This window comes from Dunckerocampus dactyliophorus, chromosome 11 (assembly GCF_027744805.1).
Source record: "Dunckerocampus dactyliophorus isolate RoL2022-P2 chromosome 11, RoL_Ddac_1.1, whole genome shotgun sequence".
Taxonomy (NCBI): Eukaryota; Metazoa; Chordata; class Actinopteri; order Syngnathiformes; family Syngnathidae; genus Dunckerocampus; species Dunckerocampus dactyliophorus.
The window spans coordinates 26,459,950-26,479,898 of NC_072829.1; the positions used below are offsets into that span (position 1 = coordinate 26,459,950).

Genomic DNA, 19,949 nt, shown 5'->3' on the forward strand with positions numbered 1-19,949 from the left:
TGTGCAGTAACTTGTCTGCTTATAAAATTTCGATCTTTTTTCTCGCGAACTACTGCGCATTTGTTAACTTTAAAAATACGTATAATTTACGATGGTGGTTGAATAATTTGGAGTGTACAGCATATCTAGCTGTCGTTGGTGTTGGTAGCGGAACTTTAATACAGATTATTTGTGTGATATACCCGCATGTTGACACACGGGGCTAAATAGTACACTTTTCAAAATAAACAAATCAGAAACTGATACATGTGAGAAATGTGATGTGGAAGAGTCGATGGAACATGATTTTTTCTTTCAAATGTGGGTTAATTTGTAAATTGTAACACTGTAAAGAGGCATTATATTACATAATACAGTAGGTGGCGGCATACACCTCTAACATATGGTTGTAGTCCGCCATAAAAACGAAGAAGAAGAAGTTCCCGGATGTTGTCTGAATGTCAAACATGGCGTTGCCCATTTGCTGTAACTTGTCTTTTAGATCTAAATATTACCGCACATAGTTTTCCTTTTTAGTGAATGATTTTGAGTGACACAAATAGCAGCACTTTTACATTGACTCATTTTGTGGATAAATGGCGTTGAGTCGAAGTATTCGTCTACTACGTGGTCAAATTCAGCGATGTGTTGTGTCCACAATGCAAACAGGTAAACATATATTGTTGTATTTTACTTCTATTATGTTGTAAGTGATATTTTAAACGCATAGTCGCTGTATGTGTTTTTAAGAGCGTTAAAACGTTTGTTTTTTAATGTAACCCAGCTCGGTGTGTGACACAGTCGTCCTCCCAACCGGAGCCCAACATGGGTGAAAATGAGGCCGTGAACCCGACATTTGCCAACCGAAACCCGCGGAATTTGGAGCAGATGGCCTTGGCTGTGAAGGACCGTGGCTGGAAGACCACGTGGCCGCATCGGGAGTTTTACTACAGGTATCCCGCTTTCCCAAAAATACGTTACGTTTAGATTTAAAGAAAGCTGGAAGAGGGAATTTTCTATGGAAGCCCGTTTCCGCCACTGAAAGAACAAAAATATCCCAATGGCAAGTCATAATTATGATATAAAAAGTCGAAATTACGAGATAAAAAGGCGAAATCATGAGATAAATATTCATAATTATGAGAAGAAATAAAAAGTTTAAATTACGAGATATAAAAATCATAATTATGAGGTAAATAGTTGAAATGATGAGATAAAAATTCATAATTGTGCAAAGAAATAAAAAGTCGAAATTACAAGATTAAAAAGGTCATAATTATGAGATGGGAAAGTCGAAATTATGAGTCACATGGCACTCTGCACATGTGGTTTGTATCTCATAATTTCAACTTTTTATGTCAATTATGACTTTACCATTGGAATATGTTTTTTTCTTTCAGTGGCGGAAACGGGCTTCCATAATTTTCACTATGCATTTTGGGCATGTAATCATGTCTTTTAAGTGTGGTATATCAGGGGTTCCCAACCACTCGTCGGTGAACAGGACAGAGAAAAAAAAAAGACCATAATTTAAAATTTTTCTAAATAAGTACACCAAATTAACTGGAAACGTTAGGTGAAAGATAAAAACACGCTGCACACTCCTTTGTTTTATTCATCAGTTGTATGACATATTTATTCAGTGACCTTTTCAATTATTTAATAAAATGCAAATGTATTTAATTTTAAAGTTTATTTAACGGTTATTTATTTCAAAATTCCCCAGCACATTGAAAAGTGTCCTGAAAATCAGGGCTTTTGCTGCAGTGTTAGATAAATGCATTGATTCGTTTTGTGTTGCAAATGAAACAGCAAAGCCTAACAAGGAGGTTTTTATTTATTTTTTAATTCTAGGTTAGTGTTTTCTCGCAGTCAACGACACGTGACAGCTGAGGTCTTTTCCTGCTCCTCGCCCGTCCCAGTGCTCTCCTGCTCCACCAAAGAGTGGGCGCTGAAGAAGGAGCTGCCCTCCACACACTGCGTGGCAGCATGTCAGGCTGTGGGCGAGGTGCTGGCGCATCGATGCAAGCAGGCCGGCATCACCAGGATGGTCTACAGGGCCATTCCGTGGACGTACCGCTCCGATGCTGTGAGTGCACACAAAACTGTGGCTGATGTGCGTTTACCTGACATTCTTAGATGAAATATTTTTAATGTTCCTCTTGCAACAGGTTCAGTCATTCCGAGCTGCAATGAAAGAAGGGGGAATCATCCTCAGTGAACCCAGGAGGAAATACATTGGAACCTAATTGGGGGGGGGGGGTTGTCTTTCAGGCTTTTTTGTAATATGACTTAAATGTTTTTTTCTGAAATGTTATCAAAATAAAAATAAACAAGCTGTTGGTGTCATTATTTTTATTGTGCGGATTTAAAGACATCAGCAGAAGTGGACAGCACTTTAAAATTGATCATTTGGATCATAGTACAGTGTCATGTTGGCTCAGGCTGTCTGGTGTGTGATAAATAAAATGCGTGCACGTTAAACGTTGATCCTGCAAAGAGGATTGTGAATAATTTACCTCAATTTAAGTGAAATATAAATACTGCAATTATCTCACACAAGCTTGTATAAAACAACATGCACCCACTGGTGTGGACATGCAGCAACAGGGAAAGTCAATCAAACCGTAGGAGAAACAATAGAAGATACAGTATGCAGACACACGTCATCATTCTCTGCTTCAAGGCACTCACACAGCCGTTGAATCTGACACACTGCTAATGGAATATATTCATTGGCACGTTGTAATACACACTTTGACAAAGCGGCATGCACCAGAAAACTGGCCTCAATCTGGTCCATAATAAAGTACAGCTTAGAAACCAAACCTTCCATGAGTGAGCGTCGCAAATCACTGGGGAGAATAGGACATTTAAAAAAAATATTGTCAAATAATAAAAAAAAAAAAGAGTAATTGCATAGTTGACATCTGGAGTGTTGCAATGTGGACGAGCTAAACAGACGCTCAGGTTTGAGCTAGCTGACATGGCACACAAATACACCAGAATGTGGATATGCTCTGAAATAAAACTTAAAAAAAACCTTGGCATGTCACAAGAAGTCCTTCAGTGTTTTTTTTTTTTTTTTTTTTAAAGCCAGACCTCTCTCTCTCTCTCGAACTTCAAGGTTTGTTGTGAGCGACGTCCAACGTACTTCCTGGTTCGGATGAAAGATCCACACATGCGCTCTGGTGAATCAGACCCTTCCGATCGTGGCTTCGCCTCCGTTGTCGCGGCGATCGCCGTGGACTGGCAGGCAGCTTTCAAGACAAAGATGGGGACAGAATCGTTTTTGTTGTTAAAGAGTGAGAGCTGAAGATGTAATAAGTATATTTCCGGAAAAAAACGCCTGCCCTCAGGCCTGTTGAATTGTATTTGTAAAAGCCATTTAAGGAGGTACTTCCATAGACTGTCCACTAGGTGTAACTGTTGGCTTTTTTCCAACTTCATGCCAACGAACAAGTGAGGCAAGACAGAAGCAGTTTTTACCAGCTGTGCGTTACGTTAAGATTTTTGGTTGTATTGGTTAACTGTTGAACTGCAACCGACAATTTTTAATTATTATTGTTTAATGTGCTGGGCAATATATTTGTTTGTCTGAAGCACGCTTACTGTCTCACAAAAAACGTGGGCACCGTTTGCGATTGTGGGACATGAGTCGAATTGAAATACAAAGCGTTGCTCTTTTTCAGCGTCAAAAAAACAATAACTACATCTACATTGATTTTTATTGTATATTTCATGTAACAAAAAATAAAATCAACAATCAACAGGAATGAAAACAGCCCAAAAACAGATGTTTTTATCATATTCGGACACCGGAAGTTGCTTTTAAAAGGCAATATCCCACACTGGCCTCTAGGCGGTGCTATAAAAAAAAGCAGATAGAGTAACAACGGATCAAGACGTCGTTTTAATAAACAACAGAAAAGTGTCTCTGCGGGAGATTTCTGCTGCTGTCAGGCCTCGGTAGTAATCATTCCCGCTCGTGCTTCGAAAATGTTTCCGTCACAATCACTTCTGCTCCCGCTTCCAGTAACAGTTGCACCGTTGCTACGTGACACTTGGACGCTTGGATCAACACACGACGGAATTAGAGCAAGAAGCTACTCAAGTCAAAGTTCTGCTGTCTTTTTTGGAATGCAATCCTGCTATCTAGCTGGTATGCGAGCGTTTTGTTTTTCTTCAGCGAATAGGCTGACTAGGCTGAGTTAGCATGACTTTGCTGTAAAAATGTGGGTGTAATGTCAGCATCGCTATGCTAGTGTGGCTAACGATTGTGCCCCTCTTGTCCCACTCCTTAATATTACTGTTGTTGTATGTGATATATGGCATCTATTACAAGTGCAGAGTGTAGATGTAAAACGTTGGTAAAGTGCACCATAGCGCTTCTTGGAGACACACACTGTCAGGCAGGCATGGACAAACACAAAAACAGCGTGTTCCCACTTACTAAGAGCATTTTTAACTGTCTCATGTCTAGCATCAAGGCTGGTTTTGGCTAAAACACTCTCAATACATTACTGCCGGACATCCTGTAGACTAATCAGACATTTAGAATTGTAGAAAAATAGTATAATATGAGACATTTAAGAGATTGCTAGTCACCATTGCTAGTTGTATGTTCATGTACCTGCTCGCATCCTTTATCCACGTCATCTAATTCACTAATGGACTGCATGAGGGAGAAAAGGTTCATCCTTCCGCTGCGACTAACACTTGGCGCCTGGAGACAAAAGAAGGCAAAAGAATCAGGAAGATACAAACGTGAGCTGCTATGAAGGTGTGTTTGTGTTAGTTTACAGTGATGATGGGACCGATGACACGCGGCGCTGTCGGTCCATCTTCCTGGTTGGTATCGGGCTGTTCAAACACCTGAGAGGACGAACGGTTCAGGGAGGGAATTTACAGGATTCAGAATGTATTGACAGTAATAGTTACTTACTTCTGCCTCAGAATCCTCTTTTTCGTCAGAGCTCTCTGTGCCATCATCCTCATCAAGTCCCTCATCCTCCTCCTCTTCATCATCATCCTCGTCTTCTTCTTCCTCCTCCTCCTCCTCTTCACCCTCATCTGGCTTCTCTCCATCGTCCTTGCGCTCAGACTTCTGCCTTTGGTCTTTGGACTTTCTCCTCCAGAGCAAACTGTGACGCTGCTGGCTGGAAGGATGAGCAGACATTTTCACGGAGAAGTGAATGAGTCGCATCAAAGTCCGGGTGGGGGATGAGTTGAAGTGTTCCGGGCGTCATGTCTGACCTGGCGTGGAGGATGCCGTGGTAGGTCTGCAGCTGCTTCGTGAAGCCTTCGTTAGGTTTGATGATGGAGCGGCGATCTCTCACGTATGCCAGCGCTACATCGAGCGACCAGCGTTGCTGCTTCATGGCGTAGGCGATGACGGTGGAGGCGGAACGAGACACGCCCATCTTGCAGTGCACCAAGACCGCCTGTCCGCTCTTCCTGCAGCACAAAGGATGGGCAAGTTCTTTGCTGTTTGCTCTGACAGTGTTTGCAAGGCACATAATCATGTGGACACTGCATATTTAAAAGTCTTACAAGGTGATAAATAGTGAAAATATCTCTAAAACACAAGGCAGGCACTCTTGTAACTACTTGATGGGTATTTGCTGCACAAATTTAAACGGGCAAACAGTTGTTTTCAGCCATACTAATTCTCATGAAATGCCTTCAACTGGAGAAACACAATCTTTCATTGACGTCGACCTCTAATTTACCGTAAATGCTGTAATTATAGCCCAGCGTTTATTTACCTGAAGCCAAAGCAGACGGGACGTTAATTGGAAGCAGGCGATACTTGGATAGAGGCTTTTATTTCCCAAGTGTGAAAACTCGTACAGTGTATACCAACTTCACTTTTAACTTGAATAATGATTTGGATTGCATGAGAAAGCAGAAAGGAAAACATAGCTATCTTTGACCGTATGATCATTTATTACCAAGTATCAGATGTGGGAGTCTCAAGTCAGTCTTTTTCAGTGTTAGTCCTCAAATTTGCAACTCGAGTCGCGTCATGTAGCTGGAGCTTTTCCCATAGGAAAATCCAATAAGCCAAAGAAAAAGCAGCACACTAGCTGATCAAATGTGACTGACTGTGAAACATACAGACAATGAATGTCACTTCATAAGCGGAACCGATCTGTTTCATGTTAGCGTGTGCCGCAGGACTACCTGGCAGTGTTGATGAAGTTGTACGTGTCGGTCCAGTGGGAGAGCAGGTCAGTGGCCTCCACGTCATACACTCTGATGTTCATGTAGGTGAAGGATTCGGGGAAGAAGTTGTCGATTTCCCTTGTCACATTCAGAATGTAGCCCACACTGAAAATGATGCAGTCAGTGGTAAAAATGTGTCTGGATGTGGACAGTGGAACATGGTACACGCAATATGAAGGAAAAACTAACTTGTTCTTCTGCAGCTCCTCAAAGTTGGCTGCGTTCCACTCGGAGCCCTGAAACCAGAAACACCTTTAACCCTGATACAGGTGACCTGTATGGATATCAGTAATGCAACACAAGAGCAAGCACTCACCAAGTAAAGGTAGTCAAATATCTTGGATGGTTTGTCCATCTGAGCCATGGTGACCAGGATCTCGTTGTCGATGTACTCCTTAAAGGGCCTCATATCGAAGCCAATGCGGGTCTGCAAGGCTGTGTGGACCTACAGCAGGGCGAATATTAGTATTAATATTATTAACTTAGCTTAGCATGCTTTAGGCCTCCCTTGCTAGCAAAATTTTCCGTCTTTCTATGTATCCCTACCATCTTAGACGTGAGGTTGTCCAGGTCTTCGGTCCTCATGATGTCTCTCAGTTGCTCCTTGATCAGCTTCTCTTTGGATATTCTGTCAGCAGTACTGCACATGAAACACATGGCAACTTAACACATGCTTAACACTTGCACATAATGTAGTAGTACTAGTAGTAATACTTGTAATTCCACTATATTTACCTCTGACCATCGCTGTCCCTTCTGACTGACTCCAGGTCGTTCATGACCTCCCACTCATTGAGGCAGAAGCGATCCGACTCAACGTGCTGGTGGTAATGCTGGACCCATTCCAGGCCGCAGCCCGGAATCACGGCGCCCTTGACGGCCCGCTCGCAGCAACCGTGCAACGCCTGCAGAACTGACCTTGAGGTAGAAGAAACACTTTTATAGGTAGATTCACACTCCATCTAATGACCTCCTACATGCTCCAGTCTGGATATGATACACAGCAGTGGAAACAAAACTTCTTTTTTGTATTTTCTGTATAATAATGTTTGTAAAGCAGTGGAAATCCAGCCATAAGGTCTTATGGGGCCGATTCATTTGCATGTTTTTGTACATCAGTGGTGTCCAAAGTGCGGCCCAGGAGCCATTAACGCCCGCAGCTGTTTGTTTCAGTCACATTCTAACAATATAATTTAAGAATAAAAGCAAATATGGAAAAATCTGCAGTAATGTTACAATTAGTGACAGTTTGGGGAAAAAGTTCTAATATGATGGGAATAAAGTCAAAATATTATGGGAATAAAGTCCAGAAGAAAATTTACAAAGATTATTTAAGAAGAAGTATTTGGAAAATTAAACCACAAAAAAGAGCAAAGATGGACGTTCATACTAATAATATGTTTTTTCACCCACATCACAAAGATGAGATGCAGTTTTTTCTTGAAATATAAAGAACTTGTTAGCATCTCTACATGTGTTGCGTGACAAAATATCAAAGTGGCCCAGGCGTCCTTTCATTTTTCACTAAGTGGCCCTCGCTGGAAAAGGTGTGGACACCACATGGTCACTCACCACATGGTCTGCATGGAAACTGGCTTAAAAATTCTTGTTTCTTCTGCTGAGGTGACACTGAAACCGCTGCGAAGGGGGAAGAGAAAGGGACGCACAATCAAGTCAGAAAAAGACACCAAGTGAGACCGAGAGAAAAGAGGAAGTGACACTGACACAAAGTACAATAAATAGGCAGGCCCAAAAACATGCATATTTAATTATTCAGGGCAAATTATTGGTAAGCGGCGTGAAGCAAGAGGTGTGAAGATGTACGCCGAGCTATGTGTAAAAAGCACGTTAACAGTCGGAGGCGTGAGGAGAGTAGAACAAGCTGATGTGATAACTGTGTGACGCAACATGTGATAGCGGATCAGCCCAAACGCTGTAGTCCAAAGTGCAGTGTTTTTTTCACTTCATCACATCCTCATCCTGAGAGTTAGCACCAAAGTGAGGAAAGAACTCGCACCGTAGCCTTTATATGGAAGGTAACTTGACTTGTCTTACACTTGAGACGAACAGAGGCTAAGCATGCTTGAGTTTCAAATGATTCCATGTGAAAAGATCTTATGTAAGGGCGTGAGTAAGTGATAGGGGCAGTAAGAATTCATGGAGAATGATTCAGCTCCATAAATAGCGGCATTCCTCATTCACATGATCTTAGGCCAGAGTATCTGTGGTCAGGCTTTGCCGTCTGCGCAACAACATGCTCTGCTTCTGCCATTTGAATTAATTTCTATATTCATTCCCTTCTTACCTCCCTCAAGGGGGTTCTAGTCCCACAAGTCGCATAATAACAACCCACATATTTGGTTAAGCTGATTTGTGCGCTTACCCGTCTCCGTCCAGATACACTTGAGTGTCGCTCCAGATGGGTAGAACCAGACCAATGGTGCACTCATCACTAAACAAGAAGCAGATAAACGTGCTCACTGATAAAATGCCACAGAAGTTGCAAATGGCTATCAGGGTGGACGCTCTAGGACACACACACCTGTCCTGTTTGGGGAAATCCATGCCGAGCAGGATGCTCTCGTCTTTGTTAGCGAGGGTGGAGACGACAATGAGATACCTGACTCGGACCGTGCTGACAGACTCCAACTGCACGGCCTGCAGAGAAAGTGTGTGAGGCAACAACATCATTCAACATTCTGCTTTTATAGATATGACAATGTTTTGTTTTGGTTGACGCTATCAGACATTAGGCACATTTGTTTTTTCCAGCAAAGCTGAATAGACGGAACAAAACATTAGAAACAGCTCAGTATGACGCAGTGCAGTTTTACATCACTGCAAATGACAAACAGATATTAAGAAATGTATAGCACTCTGACAGTGTCTATAACAACTGAACATATGTGTAAAGGACAGAACTGCAGCTGTAGTGCTTATTGTTAGATAATAACAGATATTAATAGAAATAGTAATCAGTAGTAATTATAGTCCCATAATCCATCTGAATGCTAATTTCAATGCTCGCATGCTTGAACCCAGCAGTAACTCAACATTTATGCCGGCGGATCAACATTGGCGTCACTTTTCTTCTTCCATTAAATCTTAAGCTTGGTGCATGATGTCTATCCACGTTATAGGTTACACAGATTGAGAGGTTTGCAGGAAAGTCAATGTGGAGTTGTGCAGCAGCAGTTGTGTAGTTACACTCAACAAAAATATAACACAACACTTGTTTTTGCTCCTATTTTTCATGAGCTGAGCTTCAAGATGTAAAACTTATGGTCACTCCAAAATGTGCAGTTTAACTGTATTGAGGGTGGTCCGGAGGGGTCAGAAAACCAGTTAGTATCTGCTGTGACTACCATTTGCCAGAGCATCGCGTCAGGTGAGTATGCTGGCCATGCAAGTAATGGAATTCAGCTTTCCAGGAATTGTGTACAGGTCCTTGCAACATGGGGTCGTGCATTATCATGCTGCAACATGAGCTGATGCTTGTGAATGAATGACAACAACAATGGGCCTCATGCTCTCGTCACAGTATCTCTGTACGTCCAAAATGCCATCAATACAATAAAATGCACCTGTGTTGTGGATGGAGTGGCCCGTGGTGGCAGTGGGGTTATGGCATGGGCAGGGGCGTGCGTATGTTACGGACAAAAAACACGGGTGCATTTTATTGATGGCATTTTGAAGATAGTAAGCATGTTTGGGATGCTCTGGGTCGGCGTTCAACTTGAGGCCAGTGTGATGAAAGAGAAAGGTGCTACAGGGGATTTCTGGAACGAGCGCATGTACAAGTTGCAGAGCAGATACGTGTGCTTCTATAGCATGTCTAAAGTTCATGTGACTGACCGTGTGTAGAAGGACCTTCTGGCTAGCCCTTGACTAAACAATAGAGTCATTGTAAAACAACATATGCAGCTCTTCTGTCTTTTTTCTCCTCAATTTGACAACGTTGCTTAGGAGAGTATTAGACAAATCCAGGAGTAAATACAAGGCATTTACCAGCTTGATGCTGTCTTCTGGTCGAAGCAGCTCAACCATGGCACGTATGTGTCTGCGTCGTGTGTCTGAAGCGCCGTCGTCTTCTTTTGGGAGAGACGTGTCCTCGTGAAGGTCTTCTCTCTCTGCTTCTTCCAGCAGGAGCACCGCCCCTTTGACAAGGGCAAAGCTCTCCCTGACAACCAGCAGGACAGCGGGATCAGCATTGCAAATGTTATGAAATGCAAATAAGAGTGGTGTCAATCTACCTTTTCTGAAACCTCCCTCTTCTTTGAGTGGTTTCATCCTTAAGAGATCACATAAATCATACAAATAAACTCTTAAAGAAGGCTCCAACTTCACAGATAATGTGACAAAGAACTTTTTATATTGCTGTAATGTGGCATGTTTGCTCTAAGCTTGGGGAGAAACTGACTATCCTTCTAATGTGGTTTCCACTGCAAAGCCAATTAAAAGTACATTTTTAACAGTGTCCTAAACTTTTGAATAGAAATGACTGGAAATGACCGGAGAAAAAAAAAAAAGGTATTTAGCATGAAATGTGACGCAGCACTGATAAGGCGTAGCGGAAGCCTGAAGTGTGGAGACAGACAGCGATAATAAGACAAAAGCAGGGGAGGGAAGGAGTGGACTAGCAGAGAAATACTTGTACAATGCAAAGGAGAACAAGCCAGAGAGAGCGAGGTATAGCTACACTTATAAGAAGGGAAGAGAAACATGACAGAGAGAGCATTACCTGTTACGCAACTGACAAGTCCAGACAAAACCAAGGAGCAAGAAAAAACTAAAAAATAGGTGGAGGATTGAGCAGGAGCCAGGAGAAGAACGATGGGTATTTGGGGGAGAAAAAGAAGAAGAAAAGAACACAAGTTAAGATAGAATGATGATTAGCTTCTATAACACAATATGCAGCAGTGACACTTGGTTTAACTTGAAGACACAAAGCAACACATGAGACCTGTTGAATGTTTGCTTTTGACGTGATCCTTGTTTAAAGATGGATGAATGCAAGGAGAGGAGATCGCAAGAGACAAAAGCTGATGGCACGGCGAGTGTTTAGACAGGAAGTGAACCAATCACACGATCTGTGCTGCAATGAATATGAATGGTGTTGAAGCCACGTTATATCTGTGGAATGTTTGCTCTGCAAAGCTATCCGATCACAGCCCAGGCTGCTATGCAAAACAAAGCATTTGTTATTGCACTGATATGCACACATGGCTGCTCCTAGTCAACGGTCCTGCTGTCCTGGCCCAGCCTGATGTCATGTCAGTGTTCTGATATATATATTTGTAAAGCAAACTGGTGATGCAAAAAGCCTCGCTTGATTGTGGGGATGACTCACTGGAGCAGCGCTGATGGAGGGAATCCGATGCAGAGTCAACAGAGCCATGGCACAGTTCAGCTGTCGTGACACTCAACGTACTGCTGCTGCTGCTGCGGGTAACCTCAGACAAACACTGCAGGTTCCACAGGCCAAAAGTGTGCAGGCACAAGTACAATTTCTGCTCTGGAAAGATAAAGAGACACATTGTGACTACATCCAATAAAGCTTCAAATGAGAAGCTCCTGATGAAGTTTAGTTTTATATATATGTTTTAACAATAGTATTATCACGCAATATGTTGATTATGAGGCAATTATATTTTGATTATGATTGAGATTTTGTCACATTTACCATTTACTTGCTAAATGACAGATGATGAGGGATTTTTTTTGTAAAGTAAGTACCCCAATAACACTTCAATAATCAAACATGAAACAAACATGAATAAATATTTTAACCTTTTTGACTCAAATCCAATGAAAGCTGTTCACATAAACACAACTTTAAATCCAATGTGCATGGAAAAAAATTGTTAGGACCACTTATTATAATCATTAAATTGTTATTTTTAATATGCTCCTTACTGTCCCATACATACAGTACATGTACCCAGGTTGTTATAGATTGCTTATACAAGTATGTGTATTATTCAATACTATTGCATATTTTAATACAAAGGAATACACGCTTTTTTCTTATATTCATATTTTTATATATAAAAAGCAATAACTAAAATATCTCAACGGCACATTACTTTATCCAAGCTGTCACATCGAAAGATTGCAAACCTTGTTTGTTAGCCTGTTGCGGCTAGCGCTAGCTCATGCTTCAAACGTGCAACTCCGTGCACAACAAGCGATTAAAAACATGACAAAAAACATTTCTTACGTTTACAAGACGGGCTCCCGACACCTTTTCCCGGGACTAAGCTTCTGCTTGTTCTCTTATTGACACCTTCAAGGAGACGGACCCGGACGGTGGCAGTTCACCACTCCAGCGGCGTCGTGCTGGCTGGTGGTGACGTCATGTGCAAGTTAGTTACGTAACAAACGTCACTACGGTGTGGGACCTACGCAAAGTTCTTCTTTCGAGGCAAATGCATATTTCATGCCATAATGACTAACAAATCAGTTCACATTACTTGGAAATATCAATTACGTGTATAGTAAACTAATAAATGTATGTAATTATAGATACCGACCGAGTATGTTTACTCGAGGCAAGTATTTAGCCAATCAAATCAGCTTTAGGAGGCGGGGCTTAGCTGGTATTTAATTCCGGGTGACAGAGACTCTCGTAGTTGCAAGTTAACAATTAAGCAGGTGACTCCTCTGAAAAGTTAACCTCTTTTTGTGACAAGAGACTTAATTAAGTTGAGTAGGATGAAAGCAGCTGAAAAACCCATGAAGGTTTTCGTGACCACTCGCCTTCCGGAAGAAGGGCTGAAGATCCTGTCATCATCTGGAGTGTATGCGTTTTAATTAAATATTTTATTATATACAGGCTACACTTAAACATTTTACTGCATTTACAAGCATGCTCACCAGTTTACTGCCCTTTCCCATGCAATGTAGTTATGTAGGATTTAGAATTACACGACAGTGTTGTAATGATGTCAAACTTGGTTGTCCAGGTGTGATGTGTGTATGTGGGGCTCCTATGCACCGATGCCAAGAGAAGAGCTCCTTAAAGGCGCGCAGGGGGCCCACGGTGTCCTGTGTACGCTGACAGAAAAGATTGACGCTGAGGTTATGGATGCTGCAGGTACTCTTACTCTTACTCAGAGCTAAGCCTTTTAATGTTGTGCACCCTATAACCTTGCAAAAATAAATTAATACGGATAAAGTAGCTCACAATAAACCGCAGTTTAAATGAAAATGAACACCTATATGGCCCGAGTGCAAATGAGTTGTAATAAGAAAAAGTGGAAAGAAAATCTGTTAAGATAAGATATGCCTTTATTTGTCCCACAAGGGGAAAGTCTAAAGCCATACAGTGATTTTTTTGCAAAGTAAGATTCAATATTAATATTATTAAAATGAGTAAACAGAATATTTTCATAGGTACAGCATAGAAACCCTGCTTTAGGACTTTCTAAATAGGGTTTTTACCATTAGCCCTGTAGACATGAATCGTCCCCTTCACATTCATATTATTCTCTGTTTACACCACATTGTGCAACACTAATGCACAGTCTGCAACATCACTGCAGGGACATCAGAGACGGCTGCCGTTCATAGCATATAGCACGCCACCGAGCAAACTAGTTAGCCTCTGATTTATCTGCTTTAAAGTTAAGAAAGTGTTTCAAATGGAGTGGGGAAGAAGGACAAAGTTAGAAGCCAAAAACATACATGGAGTCGGATAACTTATTCTCTATGTTGGACTGATTCCATGCAGCGATCAGTTATGAATGAATTATAAAAAACACGATATAACGAGGGACAACTATATATATAACGTCATTTTACTGACCACAGGACCCAACCTGAAAGTAATCAGCACCCTCTCCGTGGGATATGACCATTTGGACCTTAATGAAATAAAGAAACGGTAAGAAACTATACTGTATACAGACATGTGAAAAATTGGAACACCCTGAGGGGCAAACATTAATTTTCCAAATTTCTTGGGGGTTTAATCACAGCACCACCCTTTTGTGTGCAACAGGTTACGAGTAGAAGAGTTTACACAAACAAATACATCCAGTCTGACTGTCGACAAAAGATGTATTTCCACATCTGAGGGAATGTTTTGTAGCTTTGTGAGTTGTAGTCTTTTCTTTTCCCCCAGTGGTATACGTGTTGGTTACACTCCCGATGTCCTGACTGATGCCACAGCTGAACTGACTGTGGCTCTCCTACTTGCCACAGCTCGCAGACTACCTGAGGCGATGGTGGAAGTGAAAAAGTCAGTCCTGCTGTTAAGTTACACTCATGAGTGTCTGAATGTAGTCACGCTGTTACCAAATGTGTCACAGTGGAGGCTGGGGCTCCTGGACACTGCTCTGGATGTGCGGTTACGGTCTTTCAGGCAGCACCGTGGGCGTCATCGGCCTGGGGCGTATTGGTGAGGATTAAACAGAATGATGTTTGTCATTCAGTTTGTAAGTTACGTGATTGATTGTGTTTATGTTTAGGGATGGCCATCGCTCGCCGCCTCATGCCATTTGGAGTGAAGCGGCTGCTTTACTCTGGGAGAACCGAGAAGGCTTACGCTGCTGAGCTGAACGGAGAGTTTGGTAAGAAACAAAAGTGTGTAGATGATTTAAAGGGCAGATAGTAAAGGCTTGCTAGTTTGGTTCATTATACAAAATCTTTCTTCCCTTGTGGTGCAACTTCGATGACATTGCAAATGCCTTTTTAGACATTTCCTTCATTCAGTGAATAATGCCGTTGCAAAAGGGTGTCTTCGCATTTGTTGCTGCTTTTCTAAATTTCATAATAAATGTTCTTCCTTCTCTCCTCTTTGGCACAGTCCCTGTGGACACTCTCGCTTCTGAGAGTGACTTCATCGTTGTGTCATGCTCGCTGACACCACAGACCCAGGGCCTGTGTGACAAGGCCTTCTTCAGCAAGATGAAGAAGACGGGAATCTTCATCAACTCCAGCAGGTAGATTCCAAAGCAGTCATGAGTTTAGAAGCTTGTTGAGCCGTGGACTCTCCGGATTTCCATTATTCCTTATGGGAAGAATTGCTTCAACGTCTAGTGTTGTGCTTTAACTCTCAAGGGGGGCTGTCGTGAACCAGGAGGATCTATACGAGGCTCTGAAAAGTGGCCAAATTGCAGCTGCCGGCCTGGATGTAACAACACCTGAGCCACTACCCACAAACCACCCTCTCCTTGCGCTCAAAAACTGTGGTGAGTAGGAAGGACAGTGATTATTAGATACATTTGTGTTCACTTCCTCTCTCGGTCAAGACTAATATTTGTCTTCTTTCGCTTTGTGCAGTGGTGTTGCCGCACATCGGCAGTGCCACCCACTCCACGCGAGGCAACATGGCTACCTTGGCAGCCCGAAACCTGCTGGGGGGTTTACAGGGCGCAGAAATGCCCAGTGAACTTACCCTCTAGAGGACGAGTTGTGGTCCCGCTGTTCCGGGTGTACCTGGATGGCACAGTAGATACCGTATGCAACGAACCATCACTAATGGGCAGAGGTGTGGACTCGAGTCACACTCAAGTCACAATTTTGATGACTTTGGACTTAACTTGACAATATCACGAAAGACTTGCAACTCGACTTGGACTTTAACATCAATGACTCCTGACTTGACTCAGACTTTAGTCTGATGACTTGAAAATACTTGAGATTTTCAGTGAGCGTGTTGAGTAAAATGTGACCCCATTCAAAGTATTGCACTAATGGGATCGTTATGTCATTTCCAGCAAGACGGCATATATTCCCTTTTGAATCGGCCTCATTGCATGCGTCTGTTAACGTCAAAACAGGTTTAAGAACAAACCATGAATGTGTGCATTACATTTCTTTACACTGACTAAATTGTCAATATTAAGTCAGCACACCTCTTCTGTGACTAAGTCTTGTCACACCGGTCTTATTTTATTAAAAACAATAAAACCATTCAAAATGCATTCATTTTATTAGTCAAATTGAATAGATTGTTACGTTGTTAAAATGGCATTTTATTTTGAGGTACTAAACAGTGCTTATGACTTGTAAGGACTGAAACATTTCAAGCTTATGACTTTGAACTTGACTTGACCTTTCTCGTCTTGACTCGGAAATGCACATCTTTACTTGAGACTTCACTCGAGACTTGGGATTAAAGACCTGACATGGACTTGCTCCCACCTCTGCTAAAGGGTTATTAGAATGAAGACAAGTTTCATTGCACACATTTTTAATCTTTGCATTTAAGCACTTCAGTCTGTTCCAAACATTACTTCCTGCATTATTCTTAACAAAGCCGTTTGTTGCCTACTTGTCGTTTGCTAAATGAAACGATGGCCTGCACAACAAAAGAATAAAGTCAAGTTTCTTGAACTCATTGCAATTTCCTCATACTTTTAAAGCACTCTTCATTAAATGTAATCATTGGTTTGGTTTGGTTTGGTTTAGTTTATTTGAACATGAAGGTTACAATGGAATACATCTCATGAATCATTCTTTGACAGTTCCACATGTCCAAAAGGAGTAGGAAGAAGCAAAGCTTATTTAATCCTACCCCCCATCTATTCCACATCTATTACAACACTTGTTATTCACTTCCTGCGTTCCATGTCATGTTTTCTGTGGTAATCAGGATAATAATACATAATAGATGACAGTAAGACCAAAAAAAAATGAATATATAAGTTAAATATGAAAAAAGAAAGAATTTTTTCCTTTTTTCTTTTCCCTTCCCCCCTTTTTTCTGTTTTCTTTTTCTCCTCCCCTTTCCTTAAAAAAACAAAACCAAAAGAAAAAATATATATATATATATACAAAAAAATAATATATATATATGTATATATATGCACATGTAACCAACCTGACAGAACATCATTGTGATGATCAAGACTCTTCTGCCTTGTATTTAGCAAACATCAACTGCTTGTATTGTTTTTTGAATGTGTTCATCTCTGTACATTGTTTGAGTTCCTTACTCAATCCGTTCCATAATTTGATTCCACACACTGAAATGCTGTGGGTTTTCAGCGTAGTTCTCGTGTATAAATGTTTTAAGTTCAACTTTCCTCTAAGATCATATTTCTCCTCTCTGATTGAGAAATACTGTTTGAGGTTTTTTGGTAACGAGTTATTATTAACTTTATGCATTATTCTGGCGGTTTGAAAGTTTACTAAATCTGCAAATTTGAATATCTGTGATTTTAAAAATAAAGGGTTTGTGTGTTCTCTATACTTGGCATTGTGAATGATCCTCACCCATCTTTTTTGCAGTACAGTGAGTGAGTGAAGATTGCTTTTGTAATTATTTCCCCATATCTCCACACAATACGTTAGATATGGTAATACTAAGGAACAGTACAGAGTGTGGAGTGATTTTTGATCAAGAACATATTTTGCTTTATTCAATATAGAGATATTTCTCACCACCTTTTGTTGTATATATTTAATATGAGATTTCCAACTCATTTTTTCGTCTATTATGAACCCCAAGAATTTATATTCTTCCACTTTTTCAATATCCACTCCATTAATTTGTATTTGGTTGTACGTATCCTTTCTGCTATTACCGAATAGCATTATTTTAGTTTTACTTAAGTTCAGGGATAATCTGTTCCTGTCAAACCATGATTTTAATATGACCTTTTCATCCTTGACCTTTTTAATGAGTTCTTGTGTGGTTTCCCCACAACAAAAGGCGGTGGTATCATCCGCAAATAAGACCAATTTTACATCCTTTGTTACTTTACAAATGTCATTTATATACAAATTGAACAGTTTTGGTCCCAGTATGGACCCCTGGGGTACTCCACACGCCGTGTGTAAACTCCCAGATGTATATTCTCCTAGCTTTACAAATTGTTTCCTCTTTGCTAGGTAGCTTTTAACCCAATTCAAAACTAATCCTCTTATTCCGTACCTTTCTAATTTTGAAAATAAGATATTGTGGTTAATTGTATCGAAAGCTTTTGTCAGATCCATGAATACAGCTGCTGCACATCTTCCGTTGTCTATAGCAGTGGTGATTTCCTCCATGATTTCGATCAGTGCCATAGAAGTTGAAATGTTGGCTCTGAAACCATATTGACTGCTAGCAGGAGTTCATTCTTATTAATACGTTTGTCCAAGCTATTATTAAACAACTTCTCCACAATTTTAGAGAATTGAGGTAACAAGGAAAGTGGTTGATAATTTGTAAATCGATGTTTGTCTCCTTTTTTAAAAATTGGAACCACCTTGGCTGTTTTCATTTTGCTTGGAAATATTCCAGTCTGAAATGATAAGTTACTGATATATGTTAACGGGTCTGCGACCTCATTGATGACCCTCTTAATTATTTCCATTTCAAGTTCATGACAATCAGTTGATGTTTTTGCCTTAAAATGTTTAACAATGTCAATAATCTCCTTCTTGGTTACAACAGTGAGAAACATTGAATTCAGATTCGTGTCAATAATATCTTTCCAGTCATCCATTGTGTCTTGTTTTGGGATTTCGTCTTCCAGTTTCGGTCCGATATTTACAAAGTAATCGTTGAACATTTCAACTACCTCCTTCATGTCATTCCTGTAAATGTTTCCAACCATGAAATAGGGAGGATAGTCTGCTTTCTTAATGTTGTTCTTTGTAATACTATTTAAAATGCCCCAAGTTGCTCTCATGTTATTTTGTTCTTATCAAGTACTTGACTATAATATTCCCTCTTACATGCTCTCAAGATAGTTGTCAGCTTATTTTTGTAAATTTTATACTTTTGTTCTGCTTCTGTAGTTTGTTGGATGATGAATGTCCTGTATAAAGTGTTCTTCTTCTTACAGGCGTTTTTTAGTCCTTTTGTCATCCATGGCTGGTTGTTTTTCTTTTGCTTCTTGGGCTTTTACAGTTCTTATCGAAGAGCTCCATATAAGTACCAAGGAAGCTGTCATATGCTTCATCCACATCTGTTGTACTGTAGGCCCTCTCCCATCTTTGTTCTTCTAGATCTTTCCTGAAGGCACAGATGCTGTTCTCTGTACGCAGTCGTTGAAATGTCTTTTTTTCCTCCACCTGTCTTTTATTATAATGTTCATTGTAAATTGTGAACACTGGAAGATGATCACTGATGTCACTAATTAGCAGGCCACTGATGGTATTGTTGTCAAAGTCATTGGTGAATATATTGTCGATAAGGGTGGCACAGTGGTCTGTTATTCTGCTTGGTCTAATGATTTTAGGATATAAACTCAAGCTGTACATTGTATCTGTGAAGTCGTCTATTTCCTTGCACTTGTGTGGGTTATCTGTCTTCTTTCGCTTTGTGCAATGGTGTTGCCGCACATCGGCAGTGCCATCCACTCCAGGCGAGGCAACATGGCTACCTTGGCAGCCCGAAACCTGCTGGGGGGTTTACAGGGCACAGAAATGCCCAGTGAACGTACCCTCTAGAGGACGAGTTGTGGTCCCGCTGTTCCGGGTGTACCTGGATGGCACAGTAGATACCGTATGCAACGAACCATCACTAATGGGCAGAGGTGTGGACTCGAGTCACACTCAAGTCACAATTTTGATGACTTTGGACTTAACTTGACAATATCACGAAAGACTTGCAACTCGACTTGGACTTTAACATCAATGACTCTGGACTTGACTCAGACTTTAGTCTGATGACTTGAAAATACTTGAGATTTTCAGTGAGCGTGTTGAGTAAAATGTGACCCCATTCAAAGTATTGCACTAATGGGATCGTTATGTCATTTCCAGCAAGACGGCATATATTCCCTTTTGAATCGGCCTCATTG

The 19,949-nt window shown here is 41.0% G+C and overlaps 3 protein-coding genes across 5 annotated transcripts; 2 read left to right on the forward strand and 1 right to left on the reverse strand.

Annotated features, from left to right (window-relative positions):
• Positions 1 to 416: 416 nt before the first annotated feature.
• Positions 417 to 2,260, forward strand: mrpl18 (mitochondrial ribosomal protein L18). Its single transcript, XM_054791810.1, has 4 exons — positions 417 to 648; positions 764 to 932; positions 1,834 to 2,068; positions 2,151 to 2,260. The coding sequence occupies exons 1-4, from the start codon at positions 576 to 578 to the stop codon at positions 2,226 to 2,228; spliced, it is 555 nt and encodes a 184-aa protein (XP_054647785.1). The 5' UTR covers positions 417 to 575; the 3' UTR covers positions 2,229 to 2,260.
• A 59-nt stretch (positions 2,261 to 2,319) lies between these two features.
• Positions 2,320 to 12,567, reverse strand: si:ch211-203d1.3 (protein phosphatase Slingshot homolog). Of its 3 annotated transcripts, none has more exons than XM_054791805.1 (17): positions 12,428 to 12,567; positions 11,558 to 11,722; positions 10,461 to 10,498; positions 10,216 to 10,387; positions 8,750 to 8,865; positions 8,591 to 8,659; positions 7,780 to 7,845; positions 6,943 to 7,125; positions 6,754 to 6,847; positions 6,524 to 6,652; positions 6,397 to 6,443; positions 6,166 to 6,312; positions 5,236 to 5,436; positions 4,925 to 5,138; positions 4,783 to 4,854; positions 4,613 to 4,705; positions 2,320 to 3,239 (listed from the first exon to the last, which is right to left on the reverse strand). In XM_054791805.1, exons 2-17 carry the CDS (start codon positions 11,603 to 11,605, stop codon positions 3,102 to 3,104), a joined length of 1,827 nt encoding a protein of 608 aa, XP_054647780.1. In that variant the 5' UTR covers positions 11,606 to 11,722; positions 12,428 to 12,567; the 3' UTR covers positions 2,320 to 3,101. The 3 variants fall into 3 exon arrangements, with proteins under 3 accessions (XP_054647780.1, XP_054647781.1, XP_054647782.1); XM_054791806.1 differs by having other exon boundaries at positions 11,558 to 11,717; positions 12,428 to 12,560; XM_054791807.1 differs by lacking the exon at positions 12,428 to 12,567 and adding an exon at positions 10,949 to 10,996 and having other exon boundaries at positions 11,558 to 11,704.
• grhpra (glyoxylate reductase/hydroxypyruvate reductase a) lies at positions 3,747 to 18,533 on the forward strand. The gene is made up of 10 exons (XM_054791809.1): positions 3,747 to 4,141; positions 6,978 to 13,007; positions 13,173 to 13,303; positions 14,020 to 14,092; positions 14,333 to 14,449; positions 14,520 to 14,608; positions 14,679 to 14,780; positions 15,017 to 15,152; positions 15,271 to 15,401; positions 15,493 to 18,533. The coding sequence occupies exons 2-10, from the start codon at positions 12,922 to 12,924 to the stop codon at positions 15,612 to 15,614; spliced, it is 987 nt and encodes a 328-aa protein (XP_054647784.1). The 5' UTR covers positions 3,747 to 4,141; positions 6,978 to 12,921; the 3' UTR covers positions 15,615 to 18,533.
• Positions 18,534 to 19,949: the final 1,416 nt, after the last annotated feature.